Here is an 18,264-nt window from a genome sequence, read left to right as displayed (position 1 = left end):
CTGTCAACATACAGGAGTCGGCAAATAAGGCAGTTTGGCTGGACCATTGAAGGTGTGAAAGAGTAATGTGAAGATATGTTTGTATGATTATATCTGTATAATTTATATTAGATTGCTTGTCATTTTGGGGAGAAGGAGCTGGGAAGGAGAGAGGGAGAAAAGTTTGGAACTCAACATCTTATTTTAAAATGAATGTTAAAAACTACCTTTAAATATAAATGGGAAAAAATGAATTTTACTTACCAAAAGAAAAAAAAAAAGAATATCAACTTGGTAGCTGTGGAGGATGAATAGAAAGAAGAGATTTGAGGTAAGAAGATCAATTAGGAGATTATTGCAACTGCTAGGTAAGAGACAACGAGGACCTGAACAAGTATGGTTGTAGTGTAAGTAGAGAAAAGGAAGCAGTATGCAAAAAGTATAAAGCCAAAGTCCACAAAATATGGATGAGTAAGAGTGAAGAGTGAAGAAGGACTCCAAGGTTTTAAACCTGTATCATTGGAACAATGGTGGAGTTTTCAACAGAAATAGAATTCAGGAGGAAAGGTGATTTTTAGAGACAAAGATAATGAGTTCTGTTTTATCCATATTGAGTTTAAGATGCTGACAGGATATTCAGGTGGAGATGTCAATCAGAAAGCTGCAGAAATGGAACTGGAACTCTGAAGAGAAATGAGAGTAGAATATGATTTGGAGAGGATAATATAAATCATAGGAACTGATATTGCCAAAAGTGAGACTATAGACAAAAGGAAAGCAGATTCATTAAGACACAGTTCTTTTAGAAGTCAGATATAATTTGATCTTATGTCTTTGATTGCCATGTTTAGAGACCTTTATAATGATATATGTGTTTGCATGTGATACAAATTAGTGGAAGCATATGGGTTAGCCATGACATTGGTATGGCATGGGGGAAAGACAATGGATTCTGCATATAAGGGTCTGGATTTGAATTCTGGCTCATATGCTTGATGGCTATCTGGGTTTCAGTTTGCCCATCTGTAACTAGATGACTTCTTCAGTTCCTCTTATCTCTAAATTCTAGTGCCCCCAAACATTTTGTTTTCCAACTTCATCTAAGTCCCAGAGTATTTAATTACACTGCCGAAGACTAGATGTTTGTTTCACGTTTCTAGAAAATATCAAGTGCCTTTTTTAAGGCATTTAAAAATTTTTAATTTCAAATTCTTTGTGTATTTTACAGGCTTTGAGAGCTTCAACTGTGTCATTGTATTTCTAGGGTCACTGTGACTGCAATGTGCAATATGGATTTCAGCCGCTTTCCCCTGGACACACAAACATGTTCACTTGAAATTGAAAGTTGTGAGTATAATTGGGTCCAGAAATTAAAAACATCTCTTAAAATCGATCCATTAAATTCAATGCAACAAACATTAAATGATTGCTATGTGCAACACACTGTGATAGATGCTTTAATTCTAATCTCCCATCCCCTTTCAACTTTTCTTAATGAGAATTATATACATTATTTATATATTCTTTTTTTGTCACAGAGGCAGCTGGTGGTAAAGTGGATAGAGTGCTGGGCCTAGAGTCAGAAAATTCTGAATTTAAATTGGACCTCAGATATTTACTAGCTGTGTGATCTTTACTTTTGTGTGCCCCAGTTTCCTCAACTATGAAATGAGAAAAGAAAAAAAAAAAAAAAAGCACCTTGCATTGTTGTAAAGGTCAAAATGAAATATTTGTAAAAAGTGCTTAGCACAGTGCCTGGCACATAGTAGGTACTTTATAAATGCTTATTCTCTTTTTTTTCTTTTGTATTACATGTGTCTTATCTTCTTCTCATCCTTATTTAACCATAAACTCCTTAATGGCTAGATCTATCTCTTTTTTTCTTTTTATTCTTTATATATCTCCTAATGCTTAAGCACAGAAATTTATTTAGTTAGGAGCTTGATAAATGTTTGTTGCATTGGACAGCTGTTAGATATGCTTGTAATGAAGATATTATTGTAACATGTTGTAACATGGCCCAAAAAAGTTATATCGAGGAAATTTTAAAAATCAAGAGAAATTTCAGGCATAAAATCCAGCATTCTTGTAACATGCCTTTTCTATCCTTAAGAGCAGTGGTCTCCAAAGTGGAGGCCTTAATGTTGTCACTCCATGGGTGGGTGTGTGAGTAAGGTTTGAGGTATGACCCTAAAGGATATAAAGAATAGTTAGGTCTCACTTATTCCCTAACTCTCCCCTCACTCAGATATTCCAACTTCCACTATTCTGAGATGGATTGGTATTTTAAAAAAATTCCGCGTCTACTCCCTCTTCTTTATACCATCATCATTTGGTGACTATAACAAGTGCCCCTCAGAGGATGAGTCCTACTTTTGGAGGCAGTGACTGGTGAGAAAGAGCTCTGCCTTCTGCTTTCCATTTTGGATAGGACAGAGTCACATGAAGCGGGCATGGAGGGCTTATTATTTGGCAGATAAATTTTATTATATAATCTTTCCCCTAAAACCACCCCTCTTCCCAATTATTCTATTGTTAGTCCCAATGTCTTTGTAATCATCTAGCTCTTAGATACTCCATGCTGAATCTTCACTGTCTCTAGCATATCTGATAAGTAGCCAAATCTTGTTCTTTGACATCTCTCACATTCATCCTGTCTCTCCGTTCACATAGCTGCCACCTTAGTTTGCCCTTTATCACTGAGTATTGTAACAGTTTTCCAATTCGCTTTCCTGCCTCTAGTATTTCTCTTGTCTAATTCATCTTCCACAGAGCTCCCAAAATAATTTTCCTTAAGTGCAGATTCACCAGATCATTCTCCTATTTAAGAAACTCTAATGATTTCCTATTGATTACAGGATCAATATCATTTCATTTTTATCTCATTCTCCTCAATTTCCGGGTTTTGTTTGTTTGTTTGTTTGTTTTTTGGTGCTCTTTGCAAGATCTATAATTATTAGTAGAGTGGAATCTGGATACAATCTTTACATAAGGAAACAATATTTAGAGGTAAAAAAAAATTGGGATAAAAATCTAGAAAGAGGAATTTGAAATAAAAAGAAGGGGTGACAAGGAAAGGAAAGGAGTATTTTGGTGATTCAAATCTGATTAATTTAAACAGAGGTCAGATAAACTTAACTGAGTATATACTAAATTGCAGTGAACAGGGTAGGGAAAATGGGAAGAGCTGAAGAAGCCAGTGAAAATGGAAAACTTAGGAAAGAGGTCTTTTAAAAAATTAAATGAAGACTTTTTAATTAAACCACCCATTATTTTGTCTTTTCCCCACTTTTTCCTCCTTTCCTCACCCAACTGAAAAAAGAAAAATATAACTCTTGTAACAAATAGTCAAGCCAAACAAATTACCACTTGGGAATAAGGGTTTTTTTTTTAATGTAAATAGCTTTTTATTTTTTCAAAATGCACGCAAAGATAGTTTTCAACATTCATCCTTGCCCCCTTCCTCTGGATAGCAGGTAATCCAGTATAGGTTAAATGTGTGCAATTCTTCTAGACATATTTCCACATTTATTATACTGCATAAGAAAAATCAGATCAAAAGAGAAAGAACAAGCAAGCAAACAACAACAAAGATGAAAATATGTTATGATCCACATTCAGTCCCCATAGTTCTCTCTATGAATTCAGATAGCTCTGTCACAAATCTATTGGAATTGGCCTGAAGGAGTGAGTTTTTTAAGGGTGATTTTTTTTTTTACTTTTGGGTGAGAGAGAAATAATAGCTAATACTTATATAATACTTTAAAGTTTATAAATACTTCACATTTATAAGATTTCATCTGATCCTCACAAAGTAAAGTAGGTTCTAATATTAGTACTAAGAATTAGTACCCAATTAGTAAGGTACTAATTATTTTACTTCACTTCATCTACTCTACAGGGTTTTACCCTATTAAAGTCTGCAAAGCAGATACTGCCAGCTTATCCCAATAGGATAAAGCCCTGTAAAGTGGGTACTCCATTTTACAGATGAAAAAACTGAGACAGAGAGAAGTCAGATGTTTTGTCCAAGATCACTCAGCTAAGCAAGTGTCTGAGGGAGGATGCAAACTCAGGTCTTCCTGAGATCTATTAGGAAAAAAGAAAAATCAGATGTTTTTCTTTTGCCCCTATTTTTTCTCATATTTAAGTCTTCTGGGGATCCTGTCAATACAAAAATCTCTTCCTCAATTCTTTATACATACTTCTTCAATATATGCTGTCTCTAATGGTTTCCTTCTATCTTTTTAGATGCCTACACTGAGGATGACCTTATGCTCTACTGGAAAAAAGGGAATGATTCCTTAAAGACAGATGAGAGGATCTCCCTGTCCCAATTCCTGATACAAGAATTCCATACCACCACCAAGCTTGCCTTTTACAGCAGCACAGGCAAGCCTCTCGGAGGGAGGTCTGAGAATATGGGCTGGATTTTGCTTTGTTTTTTATTATAATTAAACCTTTTGCCTTATACAGCTAGCCAGACTTTTTATAACACTTGAATTTCCAGAAGTGTCTAATAGTTTTCAAAGAGGCAGCACCTTCCAGTGGAAAGAGTTCTTATTACCTAGGATCTAATTTCTGCCTCTATCAAGTTAACTGGGTGACCTGTGACAAATTATTTTACTCCTCTGACCCTCAGTTTTAACATACATAACATGAAGAGGTTATAAATGAAGGTCTCTTTCCAATGCAAAAAGTCTGTGAGCCCTAATTCTCAGAAGCTATAGGGTTTTGAAGTTAAAGGTAAGAATCCTAAAGAGATGGGTAATTAAGCTAAGGCAATTTGGAGGTCCTCTTTGCCTAGCAGATAGATTGTAATAACATTTATCAATTACAGCCTCATTTTGGCCTTCTGTATCATATGCTCTCTACTTAGAAGGGCAGGAACTCAGAGAAACTATATAAAGAGTATTAGCTAACATTGATAGAGCCTACTACCATAAAGACTAAGGCTGGAGGATCCCTTGAGCTCACCAGTTCTAAGCTGCATTGGGGCTAAACCTGAATAATATCCACACAAAATCTGGTACCAATATGGTAAACCCTCAGGAACAGCAGGAAGCTCCCAAGCCATCTAACGAGGGGAAAAAAGCTTGTGGATTAGCAGTGGGATAAAGTCTATAAGTGGCTAATGCACTTAGAGCCTGAGATAGAGAAACCTAGTTTCTTTGAGTAAGAGATTTTAAATTTATAAAGTGATATTTGTGTATATATGCACATATATACATACATTATATAGAAATATATATATACATTTACATAAATAAATTCTCTCTATGTACATAGACATATATATGTATTTATTTAATTTATCCTCACAACTCTGTGGGGTAGGTCATTATAATTAATTTATTATATATTATAGTATTCCTATTTTTCAGATGAAGAAACTGAGGCAGGCTGAAGCTAAATGAGTTGCTAGAGTTATATAGTTAGTAAATATCTGAAATAGGATTTAAAGCCCCTCTGCTCAATCAGAGGCTTCTCCACCTTGTGGAATAATATTCAGTCTACCATTTCCCCACTGTATCTCATCACTTTATTTTCCCCATTCATAATTCTCTAATACAATGAATACAAGATGAATTTCTAAGCATATACCATAAATGGACCTACAAATGTCTGCTTTGCAATCAGATGCAATTCAACATTTTTCTCAAAGTAAAATGGACCTTATAGAGTCTTTTTTCTCACAAAGTAAGATGACTCTTATGGGGTTCAGTGATCAAAATAGATATACTTGATCTTGTGTTATTCTGGGGATTTATCTGTGTTGTGGTTAATTATAAAACTTCTTTATTTACCTGAGTCATCTTCATTCCTACTTCCAATAGTATGATAAAATTTCAGTAATGTTTATGTAGGGAACCTGGGGGAGGGAGTGTTTGAGAAACTCATATTCTCTTTTTTCTTCTCTGTCATGAAGGGTGGTACAACCGCTTATACATTAACTTCACTTTACGTCGTCACATCTTCTTTTTCTTGCTCCAAACCTATTTCCCTGCTACTTTGATGGTTATGCTGTCCTGGGTGTCTTTCTGGATTGATCGTAGAGCTGTGCCTGCTAGAGTTCCTTTAGGTAAGGATATTTCGACTACAACCCAGGCATTATACAATAAAAATAATTATTTTGGGATCTACCTAGCTCTTAAAAAGTTTCCTCAAACAAATATTTATAGCAGCTCTCTTTGTGGTGGGAAAAAACTAGAAATTGTGGGACATCAGTCAACTATAAGTCATGCTGGAACACTACTGTGCTTTAAGAAATGATAAGCTCATTGATCTTAGAAAAACATGGATAGACTTACACAAAATAATGAAGAGATCCATGAGTAGAACCAAGAGAACATTGTACACAGTAACTGTAATATTGTTTTAAGAACAACTTTGATCAACTAAGTAATTTTGGCTATTATAATGACCAAATTAACTACAAAGGACCTATGAAGGAAGATACTATCTGCATCCAGAGCAAAAAAAACACTGATAAATAAAAAAAATATGTATAGAATGGTTTTACACACACACACACACACACACACACACACACTTATGTCTAATGGTAGCCATGGGGGGAGGGGGAAGGAGGAGTAGGATTGGGGACAGGAAGAAAAAAGGGGAAAAAAGAAAGTTATATGATAACTTTATATTTTAAAAGAATAGCAAGATGTACATAACAGATTTGCAGTTTCATGTGTAATCATTTTTATGTTATTGAAATGCTTGTTTTATTTCTTAAGTTCTGAATAAAATAAATAAAATTTTTAAAAGAAAAATTCTCCTTTTTACCATTTCATACTGCAAGGTTAGAAAGACTCAATTTATAGATAAAATTAAATGACAATGATTACCTTTTCAAGAAAGTTTCTATGGGGCAAAGCTGTTTTTACAACCCCATATGAACCATATAAACAGTGCTTCATTCATCTTATTATAAAAGGACCATAAAATCTCAAGAGTTCAAAGGTCATCAGTGGTTATCTAGTGAACTCACACAAATGGTGGGAAGTGGTCCTCCAACATCTATTTGAAGATATCCCAGGGGTGGAAGGGCCCACCACCTCTTCCATTTTTGGACATTTCTAGTGGTTAGGAAGTTATTTGCAACTTCCTTATTTTCCCCTTTTCCTTTCCTTTTCTTCTTTTTTTGGAGGCAATTGGAGTTAAGGGCCTTGTCCAGGTTACACAGCTAATAAGTGTCTGAGTCTGTATTTGAACCTAGGTCCTCTTTGACTCCAGGTCCGATGCTCTGGCCACTGTGCTATCTATCTGACCCTATTTGTAACTTTCACCTATAGCCCTTGGTTCTTCCTTTTGGGGCTAAGCAGAGTAAGTCTAATCCCTCTTCCCCATGGCAGCCTTTCAACAGCTGAAGGGCAAGCATTTAATATAAGATGACATTTAATAAAAAAGTAAATGTTAAAATATTAAGAATTCAAAATCAATTCAAAACATTCAAAGTAGGGAGACAGTACTAGAAAACTAGTCTTTTACTTTTCCTAAAAATAAATGAAAATTTTAAAAAACCTTAGTGGATTATAGATTCAATATATTTCAACAATAAAATATAGTAAACAAACAAACAAACAAAAAAAAAAAACTCCAAAATCCTGAGGTATGTATAGTAACCAGAAAGAAGGTGAAAACTCCACAGTGCTGCAGTTAAATCACATAAAAGGTACTGATTGGTTCCTTCTAGGTATTACATTTTATGAAGAACATTAAAAAGCAGAAGAGTGTCCAGCAAAGAATAATTAGGATGGTGAAGGACCATATGAGGATAGGAAAAATTGCAGAAAAGCAGAAATATTATACATATTCTTTTCTGATTAGAATTATAGAATTTTAATAAATATATAGCTGTTATATAATGTAATATATAATGAGCCAAATATTATATTATTGTGTTATATATTATACCATATATTTTAAATGTAATATGTAATTGCATATATTATATACATTATTATATATTACAGTGAGTTAGGAGTATAGAAAATAAAAAGTGGAAGATGGCTAAACAATTGATTGTCCTAACTATGAATGTGAATGGGATGAGCTCATTCATAAAACACAAGTTAGCACAATGGATTAAAAAGCAAAATCCAACAATATGTTGTTTACAAGAAATAGATTTGAAACATAAAGATTCCACAGATTTAAAATAAAAGATTGGAGCAAAATATATTATGTTTCAGCTGAACAGAAAAGAGCAAAAGAAGCAATTGTGAATTCAGACAAGACAGTAGCAAAAATTGATTTAAAAAAATTAAAAGGGAAGCTACGTTTTGCTGATTTCAATCTTTAACATGTATGCACCTAATATATCTTCTAAATATTTAAGGAAAAACAAAATGAATTGTAGGGAAAAATATATAATAAATCTCTAATAGTGAAGGAATCTCCACTTACTCCAATCAACCCTAGATATATTTTACCAAAAAAGAAAAAAGAAGGGCAATTCTGAGGGGAAGAAACTCAGGCTATTTATAGCTATAAAAAGAAAAAACACTACTAACTGGAGAAATTCAAGTTAAAGACAATTTGTACTTATATATAAAAAATTACTAAACAGTGTATGTCCTTTGACCAATTATATACCACTATAAGGTTTATATACAAAAGAAATCAAAGAAAGGAAAAGGGCCTACGTGTACAAAAATATTTATGGTAGATCTTTTTATAGTGGCCAAAAAAATCCAAAATCCTAGAAACTAAAGGATAATTAGTCAACTGAGGAATAAGTTGTCATGTATGAATTTGATAAGCTGAAAGAAATGAGAAAATTGATAACTTCAAAAAGACATATGAACCGATAAAATGAAGTAAGCAGGACCAGATGAATAATTTTAGACCTTACTTATATAATAATGAACAATTATGAAGTTTTATAAACTGATGAAGAATTAAATGAAAACTAAGAAAATAAATTATATAATGACAATACTAAAACAACAACAAAAACAAAAGGAAACCAAAAAAGCTGGAAAATGTAAGATGATTCTAGTATGGTCAAATTTACTAATCATGACATATAGATTTAGAAGGTACAATAAAATATATATGTGTAAATAACTATATATATTAGAAGAGATTGGCTTTTTTCCCTATGCTTATTTATCACAAGAAATGTTTTTCTTTTCTTTTTTTCTAATGGGTGGACTTGGGAAAGAGAAAAAATAGATTTGACTTTTTTTTTTTTTAATGGGGGATTGCAATAGTTGTGGAATATTGTATGCACTTTTAGATCAGGTCACTGCATTATTGACATTGTTGAATTGTCTCAGTCACATCCTCTATATTATGTTTTACTTAATTGCTTTACTTTTTTATAGCTTTTTGTTGACAAAACATATGCATAGGTAATTTATCAACATTGACCCTTGCAAAAACTTCTGTTCTAACTTTTCCCCTCCTTCCCTCCATCCCCTCCCCTAGATGGCAGGTAGTCCCATACATGTTAAACATGTTAACGTATATGTTAAATACAATACATGTATACATATTTATACAATTATCGTGTTGCACAGGAAAGATCAGATTTAGAAAGAAGACAAAAATAACCTGGGGAAAAAACAAAAATGCAAGCAAACAATAACAGAAAGAGTGGAAATGCTATGTTATGGTCCACACTCATTTCCCAGTGTTCTTTCACTGGGTGTAGCTGCTTCTGTTCATTACTGATCAATTGGAACTGATTTGGATCCTCTCATTGTTGAAGAGAGCCATGTCCATCAGAATTGATCCTCATATAGTATTGTTGTTGAAGTATATAATGATCTCCTGGTTCTGCTCATTTCACTTAGCATCAGTTCATCTAAGTCTCTCCAGGACTTTCTGAAATCATCCTGCTGACGTCATTTCTTATAGAACAATATTCTATAATATTCATATACCATAACTTATTCAGCCATTCTCCAATTGATGGTCATTCATTCAATTTCTGGTTTCTTGCCACTACGAAAAGGGCTGCCACAAACATTTTGGTACAGGTCCCTTTTCCTTCTTTAGTATTTCTTTGGGATATAAACCCAGTAGTAACACTGCTGGAATAAAGGTATGCACAATTTGATAACTTTTTGAGTATAGTTCCAAATTGCTCTCCAGAATGGTTGGATCTATTCACAACTCCACCAACAATGCAACATTCATCATTATCTTTTCCTGTCATCTTATTGCTTTACTTAAAAAAAAAAAAAAGGCATCTTGGAGTGAGGATAATATGTAAATGTTTGTAATTAAAAACAAAAATACATCAATAAAACCAGAGAAAAAAGAGGAATGAGGAAGCATGATGATTTTTTATGATTATTTCAATATAATTGATTTCCTTTATAATCCTGTGGATTTTATTTTAAACATCATGTGAATATAGAAAAAAATTATTAACCCTTTCTGTGTCTCCATTTCATATCTTTTAAGGGAAAATGTTATTTCCTATAAACATTATTTTAAAAGCTCCTGCTTGAGTACTATTTGCAGGAAAGGTGAGGAAAGGACCTTTGGCCTACCATTGACTAATAATTACACTTTAAGACCCCCTGTCACTATCCGCTCTTTAAAAAAACAAACAACAACACAAACCATTTGTCTATATAGGTATAAGTATATTGGTGGTAGTGGGGGCACCACCAAAATAGATAACAATCCTGATGATGAGACCTTTAAGAAATACATCAATTCCTTCTAATTCCATATTTGCCAAGCAGATGTTCTCATTTTAATTTAATGAATTTTAAAATTAATTTCATTTCCAGATGAATTTTCACTGAGAACCTTCTGCCTGTAGAGCAGCAGCAATTTCAGGGTAGCTTGAATTGATACAATACAAATAAATTGGCATTTCTGGTTTACAAATCAGTCTGGCAGTTATAATTCCTTTAGGAGAAGTGGGGACTGGATTTCTAGATCTACAATGCAGCCTGAGCCATCTCTAGAGCAGAGTTAGAATAAGTTCAAATTAGAGTTAGGCAGCAGCAGCAACAATAACAATAAAAGAATCAAGACTTTGCAGGATTGGTTATTGCATTTATAAAGTACCTTAAAGTTTAGAATCATAGATTTAAAATCAGAATGGACATTTGAAGTCATCTAAATCCAACCTCTTAATTTTAGAAATAAAGCCCAGAGAGTTTGGGCAGTAGAAGAAAACCTGAGTTCAAATGTGGCTTCAGATACTGTGTTACTCTAGGAAAATAACAATCTCTCACAGACTCAATTTCTTCATCTATAAAATGGGAGCTATAAGAGAATCTATCTATTAGTAATATTGTGAGATCAAATGAGATAATATTTATAAAGCACTTTGCAAACCTTCAAGTACTATATAAATGCTAGCTATTATTGAATGACTTGCTGAAAGGTCACATGGGTAGGGAGTTACAAAGAGAAATTTGAATCCAGACACCCTGTCTCCGAATCTAGTGCTCTTTCTACTATGTTACCTCTATTCAGCTGCTATATTTACTTTCTCACAAATACGCTGGTTTCAAAATTTCTGGAATTCTTTACTAATGGCTCAACCACATAACACAAAGGGGAAATTTTTTTAAAAGTAGAAACTTAAGACGGATGAGAAGCAACAAATAATGAAAATGCTGACAATGCAAACTGAGCTTTCTTTGATTTTTAATCTTAACATAGTGGTATGTTTCTAAGGTATCACAACTGTTCTTACCATGTCTACAATCATCACTGGTGTTAATGCCTCCATGCCTCGAGTCTCCTACATTAAGGCTGTGGACATCTACCTGTGGGTCAGCTTTGTGTTTGTGTTCCTCTCTGTGTTGGAGTATGCAGCAGTGAACTACTTGACCACGGTACAGGAGAGAAAGGAGAGGGAGCTTCGAGACAAGGTGATGTTATTGTGTAATTAAAGCTCTGGGCTTCTGGTTGACAATCATATATCACATTTTCTCTCATACTTTGGTCCAGTGGTTTTCAAAGTATGATCTAAGAACCCCAAGACCCTTTCTAAGGTAAAAAATATTTTCATTATAATTATATAAATGTTATTTGCCTAGTAATATACTCTCCCTTTTCTAACTACATATCTGCATGAGGCTGAATTATCTTCACATATTTCAACCAAAACAATCACAATAGATTGAATACAGAAGTAAATATGAGAATCTATCTTCTATTGAGCCAAACATAAAATACATTTACAAAAAAATATATTTAAATTGCTATTTTTCTAATTTTTTTGTTTTGGAAAATAAGTAATTTCACAAAAAGGTTATTTATATTAACATGAATTGAGTTTGTAATTTTTAACTTTAAAAATAATAAATGATTATTCTTTTTTTTAAAAAAAGTTTGTGCCCAATACGGAAAATATCAATACATGATCATAAGTTCTTTGGGATCCTCCAAATTTTTTTGGAGTGTAAAGGGATTCTAAGACCAAAAAAAAAAAAAAAAAAAAATTGAGAACTACTGCTTTGGTCTCTTTAGTATGTAGAAGGAATATGACATAAAAATATTGGATCTGGAAAGGATGAAAGAATGTAGCTTCATATCCTGGCTCTGTCTCAAAGACAGAAAGAATGTAGCTTCATATCCTAGCTCTATCTCTTACTGCTGTGTTTCTTTGGACAAGTTACTTAATATAGACCTCAATTCCCTAATCTAAACAATATAGGGAGTTGTATTAAATGATCTCTAAGGCCCCATCCATATTTATGATCCCCTAATCCTTTCTGGTAAGTTTTAATAAACACTAATGGTTAATATTTATGTAGGGTGTTCCAAAGGTTTTAGTTAAATTTGAATGCCTTAAAACTTTAATAGCATAAAACTTCACTAAAAATTTTAAGACACCTTACATAGCACTCTTATAATGCACACATCATTCCCAATTGATCTACATATATATGTCCCATATTGTTTTCCTAGATAGTCCAAGCTGCCATTTCATGAACCTTTGTTCCTTCAAATTGAATGTCAAAGTCTGTCTCCTCCAGAAAGCATTCTCTAATGAGGAGTTTCTTAGCAGTACAAGCCCTGCTCTCCTACTAATCTTGCAATTGTTATATTTATCTACATCTATATCTATGTATATTTATGTTATTTTCTGTATTCTATTATAATCACTTTGAGGGTAGGAGTTAGAGCAAATCTTTAATATGTCTCTTCAAGCAGCTGATATGGTGCTATAATTCAGAATAAATACTGAGATAAAACAAAGTTAGTTATATGCCATATTTGCTCCTAAATTTTTTTTTTATAAAAAAAGAATTATAGGACAATTGGAGCTGCTGCTCTTAAGGAATGGCATCAGTATTTCAAAGGATGTATAGTTATCTCTTCCATATTGCTGGGGTGGGAGTGTAGTGTTCCCATAATCTGGAAAATCAGTGTAAACATTTGGCCCTCCCTTAGTATCAGAAAAGATATTTGAATTATTAAGGTATTAAAAACTAAAATGTTATTATTATATATATTTTAATGCATTTTTGAGTTTCTAAACTTTTTTGTGCCATCTTCTGGCCTCTGTGTGTCATCGGTGGCTTCCCCAAAATTCCCATTTAATTTCTCATGTCTGATATATTGAAATTGTCTTGGGGAAAGTCATGATGTAGAAGGAATACTTGTACTAGAATGTTCTAGGTGGTCACTTTGAGGATTGTGTCACCATCAATATTGGTTGGTGATATTTGCAGTAGGTACCACGTTTGGGATAACTTCCTGTGCTACTGCTCAACCCCAAAACAAACCTGATTTATTCACAGTTCCAACCTGATAAAGATGGGAAAACCAAATGTTCGGCAGATGGTTAGTGGATCTTAACTCTGAGTCAACAATGCCTTTCCTTATTTTAATGTAATGTTAAATAATGTAACAACTCCTGTAAAGTATGTGTGTGTGTGTGTGTGTGTGTATTTTTTTTTAGAAAGAGGGAACTGCAACATCCTTTAATGCTAATTTTGAATTATCTCTAAGGGTAACCACCTGAATTAGTTTTTCCTTTTTGTATCTTTTGTCATATTCATAGCTTTCCTGTACTTGTGGGATACCTCAGCCCAAGGCCATGATGTTGGATAGCAGCTATAGTGATGGAGAGGTGAATGAAATAGAAAATTATGAACCAGACAATGGAGATAAACAAGACCGTATGATGGTGCAGCTGGCTCTGGGTTCTGAGAGGAATGCCACGAGGAGCAAAAGCCAAAGAAGTTATGTGAGCATGCGGATTGACACCCACGCCATTGATAAGTACTCCCGGATAATATTCCCAGCTGCATATATCTTATTTAATTTAATATACTGGTCTATTTTCTCATAAATGTTATTCTCAAAGTTTTCCTGTTCTACACAAAAAATACTCCCAAAACAATTACATAAAATAATTAATCTTAAAAAAAGATGGGAAAATATTTCATTCAATGTTATGAATAGGATAAAAAGAACTCAGAGTTCACGTCTACTTCACCATCATTTCCCATGTGTGATATAAATATATTAAGCAATCATTAAGTCAAATAACATTTATAAAGCACTGACCATATATACCCTGCACCACGTATTATAATACTACATATACCCAATGGCATCTGATGTTAGTAACATAATTAGTCTGAAAAAAACATGGTACTGTGATGTGGGTTTATATTTTAATATTTCTGATTCTGCTAAAGTTCTTGTTTTTTCTGCAGTGCATTTTCATTTGGAATCTAAAACTCTTTGAGCTTGCTTATTTTTACAAATATTGCTTAATTCAAATAAATGTTTTTATATTCATTAAAATGAGTATTGATATCTAAAATGTATTGCTATGGGACCTAAATACCCTAAAGTTCAATTTTTTTAATTAGATGGGACCTTCTGATATGGATTTATAGAGGTGTCCTATAGTCTGTTCTTTCTGTTTCTGTAGAATCCTATCATTGTCATTGAAAGCTATAAATTGGTTACAATCGTGTATTCTACATATGTAATATTTTCATAGATTTACCTTTTTCCAAGTAGAGGACCTCTTAATAGATAGAAACTGCTTCTGACTTCAGTAGGAAATCTACTCACCAAGGGGAACTTCAGAGAGCAGATCATGGACGCAAACTTTCAGAAGTGTTGTAAGGAGCTTGTAGAAGCTAATTAAGTTATATAGTGAATAATTCTAGTGCTCTTCATAGAGAAGTTTATTTCCTGTAAAGCAGGGATTTTTAGTCCTAAAGAGGCCATTTCAAGGAATCTATGAACTTGGATGTGAAAAAAAAAATCTTCATTTTCACCTTTCTATCCTGAAATTTAGCATTTTCTTCAACTATTTAAGAGCCTGAATCTTAGAAGAGGCCCATAGGTTTCACTAGATTGCCAAAGGAGTCCATGATACAAAATAGGTAACTCTCAATGAGAGAAGGACAGTAGTCTTGTTTCTGATAAATTTTTTGTGTGTTACCCTTGGTTAATCATAACCACATACACAGACATCTATCTATCTATCATCTATCTATAGTCTGACATATATACACACAAAAATATGTGTATGTTTTTATACACACACGTACTAGACTTAAGTCTTCAAGAAAAGAGAGTCAAACTCTTCATTCAAATTATGTTGTCTGTATGCTCTGTTAAGTCCTTTTCAGTTGTGTCCAATTCTCTAACCCCATTTGGAATTTCCTTGACAAAAATTTAGTTTGCCATTTTCTTTTCCAGGTCATTTTACAAATGAAGAAACTGAGGCAAACAGAGTTAAGTGATTTGCCCATGATCATAGCTGGATTTGAGCTCAGGAAAAAGTCTTCCTCATTCCAGGCTCAGAATTCTATTCGTTGTGCCACCCAGCTGATACTTTCCATGCTAGTCAAAAGGACACATTTAGAAAGCACCTGAAATTAATTCACAAAGTCAAAAAATAAGGTTAGAAATCTCATATTGTATTTAAAAGGTGGAGGGGAGGGAATTGCAAATTTAAACAGAATCAGATCCTCTAAAGTTATCTATGCAGTGATTATTCACTTTTAAAAGGCAGTCACTATTTTAAATAGTCTTCAGCCATGCGTACAGGTAATGACTATATGATTTCACAGAAGTATTGTTTTTTACACCTAGAGTAAGATAATTTCAGAAGAATCACAGCAGAAACTAATACAGTAAACCCAATGGCATAGCTGGAATATACCATATAGTGTTTTGGTTAATCAAATACCCTGATTAATAGACACATAGCAATAACTACAATATAAGGCTATAAGCTCTTTGTCAGTAGGGATTGTTTCACTGTACTGTATTTATATTCCTCCTCCCACCCCTAACTCTTCCCTTTAATAGACGCTGGAACATAGGAGACTATGCTGAGTGATCAAAGAGTGAACAATATTTAAAGACATAATAAAATATAATTTGACACATAAACTATTCTGAACATAATTTAATCTCTCCTTAAGGGTTTAGAAAGCACTTGAGAATTAGCATTTAGGTGGCACAGTGGATAGAGTGCAAAATCAGGAAAACTTGAGTTCAAATCTGATCTCAGATAGATGTGTGATCTTAGGCACGTCATTTAATTTTTGATTTTCTCACTTTCCTCATCTGTAAAATGGGGATAATAGCCCCTAGTTCCCAGGGTGCTTGTGAAGATCAAGAGCTATTTGCAAAGTGTATACATTAGCACAATGCTAATTTTATTTTTGTTCAGTGGTGTCCTATTGTTCATGATCCCATTAGGTATTTCCTTGATAAAGAAACTGGAGTGGTTTGCCATTTCCTTCTTCAGCTCTTTATTTTTTTTTTAGAGTAATGATTTTTTTAAATTATAACTTTTTATATACAAAACATATGCATGGATAATTTTTCAACAATGACCCTTGCAAAAATTTGTTTCATCTTTTTCCCCTCCTTCCCTCCATCCCCTCCCCTAGATGGCAGGTAGTCCCACACATGTTAAATATGTTAAAGCGAATGTTAAATATTATGTGTGTGTGTGTATATATATATATATATATATATATATATATATATATATATATATGCATGCGCACACACATATTTATACAGTTTTGTTGCACAAGAAAGATTGGATTTAGAAAAAAGATACAAGTTTCTTCTGAGAAGAAAAAAACAAAAAAATGCAAACAAACAATAACAGAAAAAGTTGAAATGTTATGTTGTGGTCCATATTCATTTCCCAGAGTTCTTTCTCTGGATGTATCTGGTTCTGTTCATTACAGATCAATTGGAACTGATTTGGATCCTTTCATTGTTGAAGAGAGTCATGTCCATCAGAATTGATCATCATTTAATATTGTTGTTGAAGTGTATAATAATCTCCTGGTCTTGCTCATTTCACTTAGCATCAGTTCATGTAAGTCTCTCCAGTCCTCTCTGTATTCATCCTGCTGGTCATTTCTTATAGAACAATAATATTCCATAACATTCATATACCACAATTTATTCAGCCATTCTCCAGTTGATGAGCATCCCTTCAATTTCCAGTTTCTAGCCACTACGAAAAGGGCTGCCACAAACATTTTTGTACATATGAGTCCCTTTCTCTTCTTTAAGATCTTTTTGGGATATGAGTCCAGTAGTAGTAACACTGCTAGATCAAAGGGTATGCACAGTTTGATAACTTTTTGAGCATAGTTCCAAATTACTCTTCAGAATGGCTGGATGTATTCACAACTCCACCAACAATGTATCAGTGTCCCAATTTTCCTACATCCTCTCCAACATTCTGCATTATCTTTTCCTGTCATCTTAGCCAGTCTGACAGGTGAATAAGTGACAATCTCAGAATTGTCTTAATTTGCATTTCTCTGATCAACAATGATTTGGAGCACCTTTTCATATGACTAGAAAGTTTCAATTTCATCATCTGAGAATGGTCTGTTCATATCCTTTGATCATTTATCAATTGGAGAATGGCTTGATTTCTTATAAATTAGTCAATTGTCTATATATTTCGGAGATGAGGCCTTTATTAGAACTTTTAGCTGTAAAAATATTTTCCCAGTTTATAGTTTCCCTTCTAATCTTGTCTGCATTAGTTTTATTTGTACAAAAGCTTTTAACTTAACATAATCGAAATTATCTATTTTGTGGTCAATAATGATCTCTAGTTCTTTTTTGGTCACAAATTCCTTCCTCCTCCATGGGTCTGAGAGGTAAACTATTCTATTCTTCTAATTTATTTATAATCTTATTCTTTATACCTAGATCATGAACTCATTTCGTTCTTATCTTGGTGTATGGTGTTAAATATGGGTCAATGCTTAGTTCCTGCCATACTAACTACCAGTTTTCCCAGCAATTTTTGTCAAAGAATGAATTCTTATT

The 18,264-nt window shown here is 33.4% G+C and overlaps 1 protein-coding gene across 1 annotated transcript in view; it reads left to right on the top strand.

The window, feature by feature from the left end:
• GABRR1 (gamma-aminobutyric acid type A receptor subunit rho1) overlaps positions 1–14,603 on the top strand; it is a 39,192-nt gene extending 24,589 nt beyond the window's left edge. Inside the window, exons 4-8 of the mRNA XM_051997384.1 lie at positions 1,244–1,326; positions 4,231–4,371; positions 5,909–6,061; positions 11,641–11,837; positions 13,979–14,603. Of these exons, the coding sequence (XP_051853344.1) occupies positions 1,244–1,326; positions 4,231–4,371; positions 5,909–6,061; positions 11,641–11,837; positions 13,979–14,269 (865 nt within the window). The 3' untranslated portion in view covers positions 14,270–14,603. The remainder of the gene's footprint in view (positions 1–1,243; positions 1,327–4,230; positions 4,372–5,908; positions 6,062–11,640; positions 11,838–13,978) is intronic.
• The last annotated feature ends 3,661 nt before the right edge of the window (positions 14,604–18,264 follow it).

This window comes from Antechinus flavipes, chromosome 4 (assembly GCF_016432865.1).
Source record: "Antechinus flavipes isolate AdamAnt ecotype Samford, QLD, Australia chromosome 4, AdamAnt_v2, whole genome shotgun sequence".
Taxonomy (NCBI): domain Eukaryota; kingdom Metazoa; phylum Chordata; class Mammalia; order Dasyuromorphia; family Dasyuridae; genus Antechinus; species Antechinus flavipes.
The sequence above is the reverse complement of the archived record's forward strand: the minus strand, read 5'-3'. Positions and strand labels throughout refer to the sequence as shown.